The sequence below is a fragment of the Thunnus albacares genome, chromosome 23 (genome assembly GCF_914725855.1).
Source record: "Thunnus albacares chromosome 23, fThuAlb1.1, whole genome shotgun sequence".
Classification (NCBI taxonomy): domain Eukaryota; kingdom Metazoa; phylum Chordata; class Actinopteri; order Scombriformes; family Scombridae; genus Thunnus; species Thunnus albacares.
In genome coordinates this window covers 14,620,640-14,639,707 of record NC_058128.1, presented here as the reverse complement: position 1 = coordinate 14,639,707, position 19,068 = coordinate 14,620,640, and the positions used below count along the sequence as shown (strand labels likewise).

The 19,068-nt window shown below is 40.3% G+C and overlaps 1 protein-coding gene across 1 annotated transcript in view; it reads left to right on the top strand.

Moving 5' to 3' along the window:
• The window catches only part of pdzrn4 (PDZ domain containing ring finger 4), a 37,952-nt gene that overhangs the window by 7,912 nt on the left and 10,972 nt on the right, over positions 1–19,068 (top strand). The window contains exons 2-3 of the mRNA XM_044344173.1: positions 13,065–13,453; positions 14,076–14,178. Of these exons, the coding sequence (XP_044200108.1) occupies positions 13,065–13,453; positions 14,076–14,178 (492 nt within the window). The remainder of the gene's footprint in view (positions 1–13,064; positions 13,454–14,075; positions 14,179–19,068) is intronic.

Sequence of the window (19,068 nt, the reverse complement as noted above, 5' to 3'; positions counted from 1 at the left end):
AGATGATGACAGAAAGCTTGTCAGTCTGTACATTGATGTCCATGTTTCACTGTGTCTTTCTTTGTGTGTGTTTGACTGCCTGGCTGTAAGCAAACATACATACACACCACTTTCTGGTTGTGTTTGCGTGTGTGTATGTGTTGGGAGGGAGGGGGTCAGGGGAAAGACAGGTCCAGCATGGAGGGGGGAACAGCAACAGTCGCCGTTTCGCTCCACCAGCCAACGATCTCCCCCTGCGTTGGCTCTGATAAGCCCAGGATGAAAGCCCTTTCAGTGGGGAGAGTGACACTCCTCACCCACCCACCCCCCACCCCTCCTTGTCTCCCCTCCAGACAAGGCAAAGGATGCAACAGCACACATGATGCATGCACACACAACAACATGGAAATGTTAAGAGGTAGATATGCCTATTTGCACATACTAAGAAGTCACACACGCGCTGTCCATTCATCAGCTTTATGGCATGTTTTCCTTTTTTTATGACTGTGTAAAAATGTCATTCAGGCTCTCAACACCTGACAAGAGGACTTATCAGTGGTTATCAGCCTCTTGCTGATTACCATACTCACCAATTGGCCAAGTGGCCTGGACAAGATGATAGGAGGCAAGAGAGAAAGAAAGAGAGAAAAGGGGAAAGAACCAGTTGGGGGGGAGGGGGAGGTCAGTTGGATGAGAGGGAAATGGAATGGTAGAGAAGGTGTGAGACAGAAAGAAAGCAGAAAGAGGAGATAGTACAGTAGCAAAGCAAGAGAGGAGAGAGAACTGGAGCAAGGAAAGATGAGGCGTGTGCCATCAATAAGTCTTTTAAATCCACCTATTCTCCTGTTTTTTTTCCCCTTAACAGAAAGTCTCGCCCTCCTCCTCCTCCCATCACTTATCAGTCGCCAGACACTGTTCCAAGTCCGTTCCATTTCACTGCCCCTGTCTGTCTTTCTGCCTGTTTGTCACTGTCTGTCTATCCTGTTCATTAATACACTTTGGCGTAACCCCGCCCTCTGAGGTGCCATGGATTTTCCCTGTGCGTCAGAAAGACCCTGGAAAGAGAAAGATAGTGACGGGAGACACGGAGACAGGCTGTCATTCAATATGCACGAGTGTATATCTGTGGGAGAGACAGACACACACTAATTTCGTCTAGTCTCAGTGTGTGCGCTGTCAACCAGTGACTGTTATATGGTTGGAAGCCAACCTTGTGCCAGAATAACCCAATAATATACCTTATGGCCACACGCTGCAGGCTATGTTTTGTCAGGTTAGACAGATGTTATGACCAACCATCTGGAGCTGTTATGGATATGTTGTATGCATTTGCTGCTACACACTACAGAAAAAATGCACACATACACACACCGCACATAAAATATGCACAAAAAATTCCCCAGGATATTTAGTTGTTGCAGGGTAAAAATTCTAAAACACAGCTTCTGAGACATAAAAGCTCCTTCACATTACCATAAAATTTCTCTCAGTCAGATCTTTGGCTGAGTTCTTTGGCAGCGAAGGTGCAATTCTCATCTGAGACCAAATGTCAGTTAAGCTATAAAAAGAAAAACCTCCACTTTTTTCTTTTCTCTTTTGTCTCTTTGCCAAGAATTTCTCCATCATGCATAATCATCTAGTGGAAACAGGGGTATTTGTTACAACTATTTTTCAGAGAACCGCAGTTCTGACTCTTAACCATTGTACAGCTGGTTGCTTGTAATGTCAGTGATGATGTTTTTCTCTGACATCTGCTCTGCAGTATGTTGTCAAAGCTGAACAAGTCTGCATATGGTATGTGTCTTGATATGACTAAATTCTTAAAATGCACATGTACTGTTGTAGTGACACTGCCAAGTGCGTTTTAAACCCACAGGGTGGATCCTGGGTCCAGGTGGTCTAAAGGGAGATTAGGTTACAGCAGGACGCTGGTGTTGGATTCCCACTTAACCAACTTGGGTTTAGGAGTCATTAGGCCCACTCAGAGCCTGGCGTCGAGTCCGGTTACAGATAGAATAACACTAAACCATCTGCATAGTAGGGGGGATGATTGCATTTAGAGCGGGGTGTAACCATAAGCCTTGTGCTGATATGGGAAATGCCCTCAAGATGGAGAGTGGTCCAAGCACTGTGGATGGGTCTTTGTTGTTGTTGTTGTTAGTGTAAAGAAATGTATTAGATTGTCTTTTCTGTGGCACAGTTTCATTAAATCATGTTAGGGTAACTTGTTCAAACTCACATCGCACAGTCTTGCACTGAACAATAAAGTGCTTTTTCTCAGGTAAATGTAAGAATTGGTCATTTTAAGTATTTAAATACATGACCAATGGTCTCATTTTTTGGTTTTTGTGCTTCAGTGTTGTATCATCCTATGGTTGTCCAAACCGGGATCACATTTTTCCCCTTCAAAAAGATCAGACGTGGGCCACAAAAAGTAAAAAAAGTCAGTCTTGTCTTTCTGAATACATCCAGCCTCAGTCTGTCATCATCATTACAACATGCTTCACGACCTTGTTACGTGGAAACTCACACAAATTGGGCCTGTGACCCATTTTGAGAAACAGTGGTCTGATTTAACGAGTCAATCTGTGATATAGTCTGAAAATTACAGAAAGGCAGTCACTAATCATCATCTGACTGATAGTATGTCAGTAGCAGATGTGATTAGCCATTCACTCCGTCATATTCTAGACTATTCACAGTTTCAGGCAGCAAAGAAGAAGTGTTGTTTGAAGCGGGTCGAATGGGTGGTAAATTGCACCACAGTGTGTCTCTCACTTAACTAACCAACCATGCCTTTGGATGAAGGTATTTTTCATTGCAGGAAGAGCTCTTCTCACCCGCTTACAGGCCCGCTTACAGTTAGTGGAGTGTGAAGTTGTTTTTCTTCTCCACCAAAGGGCGGACTGAGGAAGCTTCGTGTTATGAATAATGCTAATGGGTTAGGTGCTTCCAGTGAGCATAAACATGCATCACTTTAAAATGAAAAAGGCAAAGGTTTGGTGGTAGGAGAAAAAAAATGTTAAGTTCACACTCTAGGCTTCTTAATTTTATGCAAAAAGCAGCACATAAATCTTTTATTTTCCTGCTTCCCAGTAAAATGTTTTCACTTTCCAAGCTTTAGCATGTTTTGCTAATTATGCCCCTGCATCCGGAGATGGCTCTTTTTGCCTTGAACCAAATCTGTGCTCATGTGAATAACAAAGATTCATAGCAAGACTGCATCCCATAAGAATGTCTATCTCTTACTCAGATTATTTAAGGTAAACTTTATTCAACTGATTGATGATGAAACTAATGTAGAATAGCTGATTTCTGAATGATTTAAGGTCCGGCATCCAATCATTTTCCCTCTCTCAATTCCTGCCAATACAAAGACTAAAAAAAAAGATCAAGAACTCAAGAATATCTTGCTGTTCCATAGTTATGAGTATACAAAGTGCTCCAAGCAATGAGAAGCTATGCTAATTTCCCACTGATGTTTTCGGTTAGCATTTATTCAGTCTCAGGCAACCTTATATCTCTCTTTGTCTCTTTACTGGGGTTTGTCATGTGGTTTCACTTTCATGACACTGTTCAACTCCCGTAGTGTGTCTGTACAGTTTAGCCACAGAAACTGAAACTGTATACATAATTATCTGAGGTCTCTCAATACTTTCAGACTCTTAACATATAGTGTAATTCCTCAAAAAGAAAAAAAAAACTACTGGGCATGGCATGGTAATGAAGTCCAACCCAAAACTGTGACTCATTGATGTGTTTTTGGAGCACAATGGAGCTCTATGACAAAGAAGAATACACTATATTCCTCTTATAACTCTACTGCACTTGTTAGTAGTATCATATTGTTGGTTTTATTTATTTTTTTAATGGGATTTGTTGACTATATGAAAAATGCTGTCAACCAGCCTTATTGTTTAAGCTACAGTACAAGAATAAATTACATACTTGGATGGAGATTGTATGTTGTTCAGCTTTCCCATATAGAGGAGTAACACCTAACCTCTTTGTGAACTCAGCCGTCTGGATGAATTATGTGGGTCTAATCGGTGACCCCCGAGAGCCTAATTCAAACTCATTGCTACTATGTGTCGGGGGGCTGGAGGAAGGGCCACTCTATTGTTCAGCCCAGCTCACTGGCTGTTGTTTTAATGGCAGATGAGAGATTAATGGCGATCTAATGACTGTGGGGAGGACACAGTGCAACAATAGAGTCCTGGTACCGTGCAGACCAAGTACATTAGTCAGTCAAGACAAGTATCTGCATGAATGCACACACACACACACACACACACACACACACACACATACAAGCATACATGCGTAAAATGTACACACAAAACATTCTATTTATCCCAGGACACACAAATACATTGATATGTACAGATGCATGCAGAGTGAAAATTACTTCTGTTAATTTGTCAGTAAAGAAGTTTTTCAGTCATCTGCCACCAGTGCACCCTGTCTCATCACGAGCAAAACAAACTGAGCTAATTCTCAACCCGCCAACCCCCCAATGTGACAAAAGAAGGCTAATTTATGCATTGGCAACATGGAGTGCAAGGAATAAGAGTGTGGCAGCGGGGCTGGATGCTCACTCGTGGATCGCGGTAATTGTGATTTGGTTGCTAGGATGTTGAGGGTAATGAATGTCTTGTTGATGCAGTTTGTCATAACCCTTGCCATCCATGGCTGCTTGAGGATACAGAGCCTATTAGTTAAACACAGACACATTGGCCTTGCCATGATGTATGAGACCACCAAGCTGAAGGCATTAGTCATTTTATGATGAAGGAAATGAAGGAAACTGCCAAGCTACAGTAGATGTTGAATATGATTGTGGATTAAACTAGGCAGTATGATGCAAACCTCTTGACTTTTGCCATCGGCTTAATTTGAGTTCATGTGCTTTGGATTTGGTTACTGTAACCTCAGTGTAGATACAGTTGGAGGTTGTTTTCCCCTTTAAAGTATCACTAGCACATACACTGTTTGGGTTGTCTTATGAATAAAAGAACATACCCATATTGTATTTCCAAAAAGCAGAATACAAGACAAATCATGTTTCATTCCAAGGCTTTACCAGTGGGAAGGATCTGTATTCATGAAGCCTAATTGAAAGGCAGCCTGCCTTGCATATGGAAGTGGTACAAAGAGCAGGAAATGAGATGGTTCTTAATGCGTTCACTGACAGATGATAACCTTTGATTTCCCCTCACTTACATCAGAAATGGCTGCTTGGAATGACAGTCACAAGTCAACAGTCTCTGATGTCTGCGTGCATGTTTCAACCGCTGGCGTTGTTATGCCAGGGTGGGGAGAGATAGACATGTGAAGAGCGAGAGGGAGAAAACCCTTGAGACACACATAAAAAAACAGATAGGTAGAAACACAGAGAGATGTAGTGTCTGTTTTTAGAGTGCTTTGGCAATATAGAGTGTTTTTTTACAGACTGAATCAAATTGAAATGGGCTGACTTACAGTGACAATTACAGACAAAAAGGTAAAAAACAACAACAAAAAAACCCCACCTAGACAGCAAGACAAAGAAAAACACTCCACAGAGAGGAGACTGAGAGAAATAAAAGTGCTCATAAGATCCATGAATAATTTTAAAGGAAATAGAGACATATGCATGCTGTCATAAAATATTAGCAGGAAACATCACAATTCAACAGAATCAGAAGTTCAGTGGTGTCCATCTGGCATCCAAGTACAGACACACCCAAGTGTATGAATGTTCTAGAGATTCTTGGAAGTCATTCTGGATAATGTAGGAAATGATCTTTTGTTTTAGCCCTCTGCAGGGAGATAACAGTGTACGGTCAGCTGCAGAGCATCAGAGTCAATCTCGCTGAAGGCCACTTCAGCAGCGCAGATGCTTCATGATGAGGGGCTCGAATGCAGGATAACCAGTTGAAGGACAGTACACCAGCCTGTTAGTTCAGCAGGTATCATCGGACAGGGACATGTGGGAAGCGCTGGCCTCTGCTGTTGCTACGAGACTGTGCAAAACATTTGAAGCATGCCACTCTGCTAAAAGTTCATACATTTTTTAACTTTTAACACTCTCTCTGAAGCTAAGATCTAAGAGCTGAAACAAGCCAGCCCTGTTAGAAGCGTTTCCTACAGGAAACACAGTCTAATCTACTGCAGACAGAGACTGTGTGATGTAGAAGGGATTGACCTGAGCGTGCTACTTAACTTCCGTCTCGACAGAAGCTATTTAATCCATGTTTCATGTTGTCATGCAGTCTTCCTCATGCAGCACTAATTGGCTGTTTTCGTCTGTTGTGCAGGGGCCCATGTCTGTGAAAAACTGTGAAGGACACTCATTACAACTTGTACACGCACTCGCGGGCGTGGACATAGATGCAATCACGGGTGCAGACGAGCACATAAACGCAGGCAGGGAGAGCTGAACTCAATTCGATGAATGAGGGACCTAATAAGAGCACTGAGTGGAATCTCCTTGAACCTGTTGCCATAGCTTATCAAACATCCTCGTAACACACACATACGCACAGCCCAAGTCGCCGCCACTACTACCAACACGAACACACATCTCCCGCTCCCTTTCCCCATCTGATTTGCATTTTGGTTAACACTCTAATTGCCTCTCATTAAATACCTTGTCACTTTGATTAATTGGTGCGATACAGAAATGTAAAACAGCAGAGCCTTACAATGCATAGTGAACAGTTGCTGATTAGAAAAGAAGAACACGCCTGGCTAAAAATGCAAAACAGAGGTGAAATTTCTTTCTGCTTAAAGTTGAGTCAGGGTATTTCTAATCCTGAAGTGAATATTTTAAAATTTTCAGTAAATTGCACAGTAGGTAAGGAGAGCTGAATTTTGCAGATTGGCTAAAGATTCAGATTCTTAGAATGAACTCTCTGCACCTCACAATTTTCCCCTCCTGCAATCTATTTCCACATTTGAGGAGAAGATAAATGCTAAAGTTCCCATGAACAGATTCAGCCATGAAGGTAATACTCTCAGAGATTCAAGGCAGTCAGCATCAAATTGATGTAATGACAGGGATTAGTACAGATTAGCTATGGCTCTTTCTCTCTGGTTTCTCGTTCTGAAGTTGGGTAGTGGCCTAAAGGTTACTAAAAGTGAGATGTGACTGAAACTTTTGAAACAGTGCACCAATGCATGCTGTCTCCTCACTAAGGTGTCCACAAGCAAGCAGAGATGCCCTTCAACTCTTCCTCAGCTGCTCTAGCAAAGTTGGTCAACACAACTTAAGGCCATGGCTTCTACCAGCTCTAAATGAGTGGGATGTTGCTATAAAATGCTCAGCAAATCCTCTTTAGCTAAATATAGGTTAAAATGATTGCGATCACAGCATGACAGCAGCCATTTATTCCAGAGAGTCATCTTAGTCAGCTTGAAAAATTGCTATAATTGTAGTGAATTATATATTTCAAACATTCTCAACCACATCTTACATAAAGCTATGGGATTCTCTATCTCCTTTGAAATGGCAGGTGCTGTAATTGTACAGTAAATGAGAGGTATTAGCAGAGTTGGGCTATTTTTCACTTTCTGACTTTAAAACACTTCACAAAAACATTTGAAAATGTTGCTTGCAACCTTACAAAACTGTAATGTTCAAAATTTCTTAACCTTCATCCTACCAACACATTTAACATACAAGGATTACTGACTGGGGTCCATGGGGACCCCAAGAATAAACTACTGTAAGAAACAACCATCATAGCAAAATGTTATTTCTTCTCAAAACATTATTAGTTATGTAAATAATGAAATCTGAAAAAAAACACAGATTATTATTATTTTAGGGTTAGGGTTAACCCTTTCCCAGTGCACCCCTGGGAAGAGCAGTATTTAGGGTCCTCAACAGAACACATGAGGAAATCTGTGTTTGCTGCGTCTGTGTCTGTCTCCTTCAAAATGACTGACAGAGTCCCCCCCCCCCCCCCCCTTTTAATTTAGGACCCATGGCAAACATGAACTCAATAATAGTTCTATCTATTAAAGCTACATAGGCGGAATTGGGTGCTTTTGACTGGGGTCTCCCAGGACTGTAATACATTAGTATTTTTAAAAAGCACTAATTAAAACAGAAACAGAAAACAGTGATATGAAATCATTAGAAACAAATTGATTGACAAAGTCATGAAAAACCGGAATGATAGAATAAATGACATGACCCATTGTTGTTGTCATAATTGTGAGAAGTTAGCATAATATGGAAAATGCTAACTATGAACTTGCCACCTCTGCTGAAGAGATTTTGGAAATGCCAGCAAAACAACATATAGTGGGCAGCACAAGCCCTCTAAAGCTTTCCAAATAAACTTCACTTGTGTCCTATGCCAACTGCATAGGAAACTACTTCCAGGGAAACATGATGGCTAAACAAAATGGCTGCCTTTAGATCCCTAATTTACCATTTGCAAATAGTTTTATGGCAGATATATAATGCTAAACTTTAGTTGATGGTATAGGAAGTTTTGAAAAGACAGTCTGAAAACAAAGAATGGGGCGAAAAAGGCTTATTTCAACCCCCTCCATTCTGTTTTGCTAGTTCGCCCTGGGTGCTTGTCACATATGCATCAATAGCATTATGGTCTTCTCATCCTGCACAAGGCAAGGGTCAATGTGATTCAGTTGACCGAGCATGGCCCACCAGTTGCACGGCCTGCCACTCAAATTTATGAAACCATCATCTTCTTTGCCGCTGCTGCACAAGGTGATATTGGATGTCAGAGACTTTTATTATTGAAATGAGACATTTATGACAGTGAGCCCTCGCCACATGAGAGCAGCCTACTGAGTCATCTCAATGCAGCTAAAGGAGGAAGAGAAATGAGATTTGGCAGATTATTGGAGCACGCCACCTGTGCTTCCGCACTCATCACAATATGCCAATTTCCATGAATGTAAAAACAATCTTATTTGTATTCTACTAAAGTTCACAAAAATCATGATCTTGTGGATTGTAGAAAAATGCCCTCCGATGATGTTGAGCACTGTGATTTCTCAGGGGCAGATGGGGTCAGGTATTGAATAGCCAAGGGGGGTCTCTCCTCTGCAGCTTATTGTTTCGTGGTCCATTGTAAGCCTATTCAGAGTGAGACACCGGCATTATGCAGTCAAACATGGTTAATGCAAACAACTGCATTGTAGTGCTGTTTTAAATCCGTCGGGAGCTGATGTAATGTTTGAACTGTGTCTGCATTTGTGTGTGTTTGCTTTCATTTGCTCACAATGACACCATATCTGTCAGATTTAGCTGTGAGGTTGAGTGGTTTCCATCACGCTCTTATCCATGTGCAACAAACACACCAGTTTACATCCCCCACCCCCCCCCCCACCCCCCCACACACACGCACACACACACACAAATACACACAAACAAACACTTGCTCTTATCTCTGGGCTTTCCTTATCGCTCCTGCTTGTATTCAAAAGTGGAAATAACATTTAGCCATGTTAGTGGCTAACTGATAAAACCCTGTGACACATTTAAAGGTTGACATGGGCCCTCTCTTGAGCATATTGAAAGCCTCAGGCCTGGCACTGATTGGCTTTCACTGTGCTACTTTCAACCCTGTCTCAACACATGTAATGGCCATTTCCACACCATGATCTGCCAGTAACCCCCTCATGGTCAATGATGTGTGTAATTGGTGCATCACAGGCAAACGTTGCATTAGTAGCTGATAGCTAACCTTAAAAGTCTGTATGCAGCCATGTCAGGACATCAAAGCACATTCAAAACCACTGGACTTCAGAGCAGAAGAGGAGAGAGAAGATAGTGCTGACATTGAATGATTAACTGAGGTTGTCTACCACAGTATTCAGCCCTATAAAGTCAAAATGCCGTAACCCAACGTTTGTTTTACCATATAAAAATGAGAAAATGTGTAATGTTAACATTTACAGTAACTGCAAATCAGAGCTAAAAACTAGATGTACCTACTTTTTCTTAAATGTTTCCTGTTAGTCAGAAATCAGTTGATCCAACATGTTAGTAACTGAGTATGTTATACAACATAAATTAGGGAGTGGCTAAATCCAAACGCGATGAAGAAAAAAGTGACACCAGCTAAAAGCTCAAAGGTAACTAGCCTAGCTTAGCTTAGCAGAGTAGCTGTAAATACTATCAGCTACTGACTCCACAGGGGAATCTGTGTGATTTGATGTGGTAACCTTTAATCATATATTTAAATATATTAAGTTGTGCTAGTTAATTAGTTCAAACGGATAAGAAAGCTAACAAATTTCATTTGAAGGTAACATTAGTACTACATTTTCCCTCTGCCCTTGAGATTGTCCATAATTTTTAGATCTTGAGTTCTTTGACATTAAAATTCATAACATTAAGGTATTATCTGTTACACAATAGCCTCAAAGCTTCAGGCCCTCTTCACTCATCTGCTTCTAGTTACTGCTCTCTGCTTTTTGTAGGGCAGTATAGATAGAAAAGTCAAAAAATAGGCATTTAGTATCTCAAGGTGTCATACTGAGAATACAAAGCAGCTGATAACAAGCAAATGACATTTTTACTAAAGGCTGTAGATTGATGACATGCACACACTGCACTCACTGGCCACCCACAGTAGGAAAACACATTCAGTCCTCCCAAACTGTAGCACTTTGAACCTTGACCTTTAGGAAGGAGTGTATGGACAGACAAGAGGCTTTGGTTTAGGGCTACTGGGAACCATTTTTTTATTGGCAATAGTAACCTTTAACTTGAAAGGTATATGAAGGCTGTGCTAGATTGTTGGTTCATTACAGTCATCCCTATGGACCGCCATGAACTCTGACTATTTTTAGTGTTCTCACGGAGCTTCAGTGGGTTATATCAGATGATGAAATGACTTGATATTGTTTCTCCGTCAGCTTGGTCACGGGAGCGCAGTTGAGTAATGAGAAAGGGAACTTGTAATCAAAATGGAATTACTGTTTGATATTGATGGAATCCACACACCTACACGTCTCTGAGTATGTCTATAGTGCACATGCACACATACTGACAGAAATAAAGATCCCGTGCAATGATAAAATGAAACTACAATCCCTATCAGGAGACTTTGCAAGAGTAGAAAATAAAATGAAATGGCAAAGATGAAGATTCTAAACAACATAGAAAATGAGCATATTATAATGAAAGATATTGAAGGTATAGTATGTTACTGAACATTTAAACCAGATTATATGTGATTAGAAAAAACATACCAACTATGGTTTACAGAAATGTTAAATTAGAGTTGCAGACCCTTTTGCACAATCCACATCTTAATTGTCTTAAAGCTTTACAGCTTCTTCTTTAATGTGTCTGCTTCTCTTTATCTCCTCATTTGTGGTTTAATTATCCCTAATGCTTTGTAAATTCAGTGTATGTGATGTACAAAATGCGTGAAACACACGAACACATATTCGCACACATAAAACCTGCACGTTCTGAGCCATTATCCCCAGTCACATCTGCTGGCTATTAATCAGCCCCCAGTTAGATCATCAACAGCCAGATTGAATAGAGGGACAACAGCAGGTAAACACGCTGGCAGGTGTACCCAGACAATCACTTCCTGCCTTCCAGAGCACTCCTTCTGATTGGAGATTAATGTGTCCATCTGGGCCTCATTACAACTTTAAAAAAAGTTGTGGAACTTTCTCGATACTTTTTCAGAGATGCACGTAGGTTCAAACGTAATGGTAAAATGAAGTTAATCCGTGTAGAGGACAACTAACTAACAAAAAATTAGCATGGGTTGGATGCAACCATCAGTTAATTGCCATCAGCTGCAGAGGGCAGTAGGGTGCTTGCTGGTGTGTAGCCAAAGTTGTTGCAACACTTTCTGGACTTCTGCCACTCATAATTTCAAGAAACTTATGTGAGGGTCCAACATAATGGTATATTTGTTCACATACCCCCTTTCAGAATGTAGCTCTTTATGTATCTAAGTTGTTCACTCAATATTGATGCTGACATTAGGGACATGCTTCCACATTTTAAGCCCTTGACAAACACATGGACTCTCTCTGACATCCAAAAATCAATGCAAACAATCAATTTCAGGATGTGACAGACTGAAAATGAACTTGAGCACAGGCTTGGTATAGGGAGATGTTGTAATTGGGTTAGCCTAGGGAGCCAGAGATGGAGTAAATGCATATAGGTGTGTCTCTGTGTGTGTGCATTTTCACATTTCCGTAAAGGTTAGTTGACAGCTGTCAGTGTGATATCTTAGGCAAGCATACTTCTTCCCCACTTATTCCCTTGTGGCACAACCTTTTCTGATCTTGCAAATTGAGTGCTGCTTACTAAAAGTGATGCTCCCTATGGAGCAAGATCTACCTCCTGCTGCTCCTCCCCACTTTGCCACTCATTTGCCTAAATCAGAATTATTATTCCTCTTCATCTAATGGGCTATATGGCATTGTGTAGGAAAGAAATGTAAATAATGCATCCAAGTTAGATTGATTTGAAAAAAATGGAAGTAAAACTGAATAAGATAAAATGAGCTCATTAAAGCATGCTTTGGGAGTTTTCCTCCTTAAGCAAAAGCTGTATTCTAGTACATTATACAGTCTCCATAAATTTGTCAGTAGCCTAAAGGTTAGAGAAGCACATTTGTGAAGAGCTGGTCAGCAGTTAAAATGTCTGAACCTGCCTGGAAAGTGTACTGTGTAGGTTAAAAAAAAGGGAGAATATGTAATGTGCTCCCTCCATCGTGAATTACTGCAAAAGTGCCCTTTATAGAGGCACTTAACTCGTAGTTGCTTTACTGGAAGCTATTCAGTGCCTAACAGTGGAGATGTGGAGATGTACTGTGAGGCTTCCAGGGGTAAATGTGGAACAGGTTGTTGCTGAAAAGAGCATGCATGTCTGCTAGATTGTCCCTGGCAAAATGAAGGTTAATAAAAGGCACCGTGATCTTTAATAAGTGTGCAAGGCCTTGTTGCACTTTCCACTGACTAGTCTCTTTTCTTCCTTAGTGACAGTACATTTAATTGTATATTTTGTCACTGACATGAGGGAATTCAGATGTTGCAGAACAGAATAGGGTTTGCATCTTTCCACCATAACATCATGGAAGACAGTATGTCCAAGTGAAAGTTCAGTTGCCAAATCTCTGTCAAGTGATACAAGCAACGTTTCAATTGCAGTATACTCAAATCGTGATGAGGCTCTCTCTGCTGTTTGCTTCCTCCAGGTGAACGGGCGTGACTTCTCCAAGGTTGAACATGATGAGGCAGTGGTGGAGGCCATCAGGCGAGACCCCATTGTTGTCCAGGTTATCCGGCGAACCCCCACCAGAGGCATGACTGCTGTAGCACACAACCACAGTGGCACACCACAGGAAGTGTGTGTGGTGGACGTATGCACGCAAACGGACATCACCTTCGAGCACATCATGGCACTGGCAAAGCTTCGGCCAGAGACCCCACCCGTCCCTGACATCTGTCCTTTCCTTTTGTCTGACAGGTAAGGTGCAAAAACTTCCAATTGTTGTCACTAGTAGGCTGAAAATCATTACTCTGAAGCGTCCCTAAAGCTGCTTGGTTGTTCTCCTTCATTTCACGGTAGTTATAAAGCAGCTGTATCATAGTGTGGAAACCCCCAGCATAGCTAAGTACTATGTCCCTGTGATATCATTATGCAGAGCCAAACCTGCATGCAATAATTGCTTCTGTGTGCTACATCCATTTTCTTTAATGGGAGCTTTTGCTGGACGATTAAAAGCCAATGGGCTGATAGAGCAGGCATTCTGGCACTGTGTCCATTCTGTGGCTATTTATAGGGCTTTGCTGGGCAGCAAATGAAATCAATTTGTCCTATAAAACTACAAATCTGCCAGTCTTGGTCAGTGATTACAGCGAGGTACTTATCATGGTGAGAATTTAAAGAGGTCATGCCTTTAATGGGGGAATGGTCGATGTCTACATTGCTTGTTTGGAGTTTTGTAGCAAAATGAGATAACTATTATTAAGAAATGTGACACATATACAGAATAAGCATCAATAGCATGTAACTTCCCTTGCCACAAAATGATACAACTTTGTTGTACAGGTAACATATTGTAACTGCTCTTTTCTTTTCTTTGTAGCTGTCATTCAATCCACACCATGGAACATGAATTTTATGAATGTCCAGAGTACCTGTCCAATACCCCAGCAGAAGTGGAGAGGACTGAAGAGTATGAGTATGAGGTATAGTTTTATATTGATCTGATTTTCTGCTGCATAAGTATACTGTTCTGCACTCATTACTGGGACAGAACAAAATATTTTTGACCAGTCAGTTTGTCCATCCAGCACTTTGGTCCAGAGTACTGGAGCATTATTTCCATTTTTTATATTTTTTTATGCAGGAAAGAGTTCTATTGTTTTATTGTCCTCTGTATAGATTATTTCCAAATATGAAGGTCAAAATGTTGTTGCCTCTCCACCAGTAGGAATAAAATTTTTTGGAGACATACTGGATTCTTAATTTTTGGGGGCTTAAAAAGTCAAATTTAAAAGTACTGAGGCTAAAAATACAGTAACGTGCCTAAAAATACCCATCATAGGTGAATTTTTTTAAATTGCAAAATGTTAACTTCCTCCCAGTTGCTAAAACTCCAAATTTCTGGAATAAAGACAGAAGGCATGATCTCAGGATCTGTCAACATAGCTCCAGTCCTGCCTAGTCCTTCCCTATGTAGTGTCAACATCAATAGAAATATCAATATCTAATGGCCTTAAATCAATCGATCACATCTACAGTCCCGAGAGGATGAGCTTTTTGCATTTTGGACACTCTACAAACTTTCCTCTGGTGCTTTACTCTTGCTTTCTTTTAATGAGCGCTGACAAAGATGTCTTCCATGTAATACTGACATGCACGAATCAAAATGATCATTTGGCTGTTTGTGGCTTCAGATTTCCAAGCTATTGTAACTACATTGAGTAGGTTTACATTTTTCTATTGACGCAGTTGGACACGTTGTGACAGTATTATTCAATTCCAGGAGATAATCCAAGGCTAGCCTGATGTATAACATCCACAAGACAAACAATAATGCCAGAAAAACTGCCTACAGTATCACAATATACAAGAAAATTGGCCACCCCTTGTGAAAGCAGCACCTACTCTTTATATTGTTCAATGTAGCATAGCAAAGTCCCTGAGTTTTAAGATGGAAGGCCATTCTTCACATAATAGTACCAAAAGAAAATCCCACTCTGAAAGGCTTCTCTGTTGAATTACCAGTGTTTCATTCACAGGCAGTTAGTTTCTCTTTCATCATGCACTGTCCTTCAGAAATATTTGCATGCCTTCTCAGACTGCCATTTCAAGCTCATTAGAAATTGTGAATATGTTATGTAGAAGAAGCAAGCACTCACTGAATCAGTGGAGGAACTGACACGTGGCGTCTAAATTCGAAAACAGTGATAGTGATGATATCACAATGGCTTTGTTGGGGATTCAACCCATAACATACACAATAGTTATCGACAAGACTAAGAGTTTACAGTCAAGGGCTAGCGGCTGAGTGAGGCTGTCGGACACAGTGATGGTTTAAGCTAAATGTTAATGTAAGCAGGCTAACATTAACATACTTGCAAAGACAATGCTAACATGCTGATGTTAAGCAGGTCTACGCTAAGGCTAATGAGAATTAGTTTTGCAGGTATTCAGTCATAAACCAAAGTACAGTAATAGACATTGAAATTAAAATTTTGACCTGATGATGGCACCAGATGGAATATTAGGGAATCACTGAAATGATTACAATTTATCCTGAGGGGGACCAAATCATCATCATCATGGCAGTCCATCCAATAATTGTTCACACATATCACTTAAAATCCAAATTGTCAACCTCATCGTATTACCAGAAGGAAAACCTGTGAATCTCCAAAGTCAGTAGGATTGAATATCTGCTAACCATGAACGTCTGTACAAAATATTGTGGCAATCCATCTCACAGTGTTTCAGTCTGAACCAAAGTGACGGACCGACTGACCAACCAAATAACATTGCCATCCTTAGAGCAATAGTGCTAGCACGGCTAAAAAGTAGTTTGGTTGAGCAAGGTTACTGAATGACCTTGCATTGATTAATGAAGTTGGCTAATGTTCAGGATTTAGCTGTGATTGTTGGATCATTTTGCCATCTATAGTATGTGTATGATTAGTTTAATCTAGACCTCATTCCAATTTTTGGTAGACAGGACTCAAAATATTGTATATCACCAATACAGCAAAACCTCAAATCTAAATAGGAAACTTGGCCAGATTGGTAGTGTGGAACATTACAACTTGTGCTTATTTCCAATCCAGGATTTTTTTATTAATATATTTTATTACCATGTTTTGAAATTCCATATTGTCCCTTATTAGATGCACAAATGTTTTGAGGATATAATTATAAGTTTCAAGATTTATGTTATTTCAAGATATATGTTGAATACCTTCTTGTTTGTAGCCATACTACTATGAAAGGGAGAGGAAAGATACAGTGGGTGTTAGTCAAGGAATGTAAAAGTTATTGCTTAGGTCTAAAAGTAAAAACAAACAAAAAATTAAATCTCAAGTGGTTTATTCCAATGTCAAACAACTCAAAGTAGTTTTATCAACACTTTACTTGTCTTTTTGAAACCATCTACAGCTGAATGACATATAAAAAAATATGCATTGAATTTTGTCATATCAGTGAAGAATAATGCCAAACTTTGTTTAAAGTGTTTTTTTTTTTCAAACCGATGATTTTTTGTTAAATCTGGTAAGTCAGTAAGAAGCTCAGGTGATGTTTCTGGAAGTGTGTGCGTGCCATAGGTTACTTTAAGAGAAAAATTTCAGACTAAAGACCGGTTAACTGGGGATGGCTTGTCCAATTGGGGACGAAAGCTGTGTCCCTAATATAATTGGGAGAAAGCTGATGTTTGGGTTAGTGCCTAAGGTTAGGGTTAGGTTAAGGTAAGGGTAAGGGTTAAGGTTTGGCAAGCCGTGGTTATGGTTAGAGTAAGTCTCCAGGAAATGAGTGTAAGTTGAGGAAATGTCCCTAAAAGTGAGCCAGGACACTGTGTGATCTAAAGAATACATTATGTGCTGCGTGCATGTGTGTATGTGTGTGTGTCTTGTGAGACACTGGTCTGTGTACCCACAAGTGTCTCGATTGAAACAGATGCACTATTCCGGTCAGACAGTGGACCTCTAGGTCATGCTAGGTGACAGTGATGGGTGATGTTTGCTATTGTCAGTGGTCCTCCTTGGTTTAATAGGCACTTCCTGGTTCAGCGAACTGCATTGTGGGTCATTAGGATTCCTCTGCTGCCAGCTGTGGCCCACCTTACAGTGTCATCTGGATGAAAGATTCTCTGGGTGTGTGTTGAGGGTGAGGTGAGGGTGGAGGGCTTGTGTGCGGTAATAGCAGTAGAATCAGAACAAGGTCAGCTTTACAACATACACACACAGACACACAAACTCCCACCCCCCACCTGCCAGACGTACACACACCAAATCAGCCGTCCTCAATTACCTCTGTTCATCCATGTGTATCTACTGTAACAGAAACATGAATGGCTTTCCTCTTGGATGAAACCGAATAAGGCTGCCATTCCCAGGAACATTACTTCTGACTGACAGGTTTAGCTTCACTTCAAACTGATTGTCCACATGGGTATTCCTGCTGTCATAATACTCCTGCCGAATCTGTACCACACAATAATATTGCACAACTGCAGACATATAAACTGAGTTTCAGAGCCATTGGTTACATTTAGAGACACTTTGATTCTTAGGGTAAAAAATAAAGTTCAGAGTAGAATAGTAAACCAGTCCAATTACAATCACAGTTCCCCAAGTTATGAAAACTACTCTAAAGAAAATGTGAGTTAATAATGTTCTCAACAGTATGGATATTTATCTACTTCCCAGACAAAGTAATGTTGAATAAAGGCAGATTCTAATGACTGCTCTGTTTGGACACCATACAGTGCGGTTAATGAAGTGGCAGCAGTCGGCCAGAAAGCAGCCAGTTATCTGTTTGCCAAATTAGTCAAAATAAACATGTCTTAATTATGGATCATCAACGAGTGCCAACCATCAAAGGCTGGATTTTTTTTTTAAATCCTCAAACCCCAAATAGTAAAAAAAATATTGGTATGCAAAGGATGGTACAAGAATAAAGAGTCTTAATGAGCTTTGTCTGTGCAAGTATATAATTAGATAAAGATAAAATAAAGTGACAAACTCATAAGTGACTCTACCATTATTGCCAATACACAATAATTTGTATTAATGTGCTAAGAAATTGGTTGGCATAGAGTAGTAATACCCCAACTAGGGGTATTTGTACCCAAGGGGGTGCTTCGGCAATTACTGGAGGTACGTGAAAAGATTGTGGAGGAGTCCAGCTAGGTTGACACAATAAAAATAATTGGATAATTTACAGAATTTTCACATATAAACACATAAATATGATTACAAATTGGTGTGATGATGATTCTTAGTATATTTACTGTATTATCACCTACAAAATACCAAATATGGTCGATTTCCCATGAACCTGAGTCACTTGTAACATCTTTAAGTGCCAAAATCCAGCCATATCAAAAATTCAACAAAAAGGATTATGATAAAATGATAAATGGTTGAAACGTCCAGTTTCTGCCACCCTAAATGGTGTAGTATGAATGCAAATGTGACTGACTACTGAAAAAAGAAAAAGACACTAAGCCCCATAATTCCAGGGTAAAAAAGTCACCAGAGCAACTGTGAAATATCAAACAGCTCCATAAAGCTATCCATCTATTCAAGGGTACATTGAATGTCTACCATGTAAGCCTATCTGATAGGGCTGGGGGGTGGCAAGTTGAACAAAAAAAAGGTAAGAAGCAAAAATGTTAAACTTAAGTATCATCACTACACTTGAGAAAACTTTGCTAGAAAACAGTGACAGCTGAAAGGATGTCATCATCTGCAATGTGGAGACAATGAACCAATGAACATTAGGCACATTTGTTCTGAATGAAATGATACTATAGTATAGCAGATGTTTAATGTGGCTCTAAAAGACAAAAAGCCACCTATACTCAATGTGTCTTTATTTCTCAT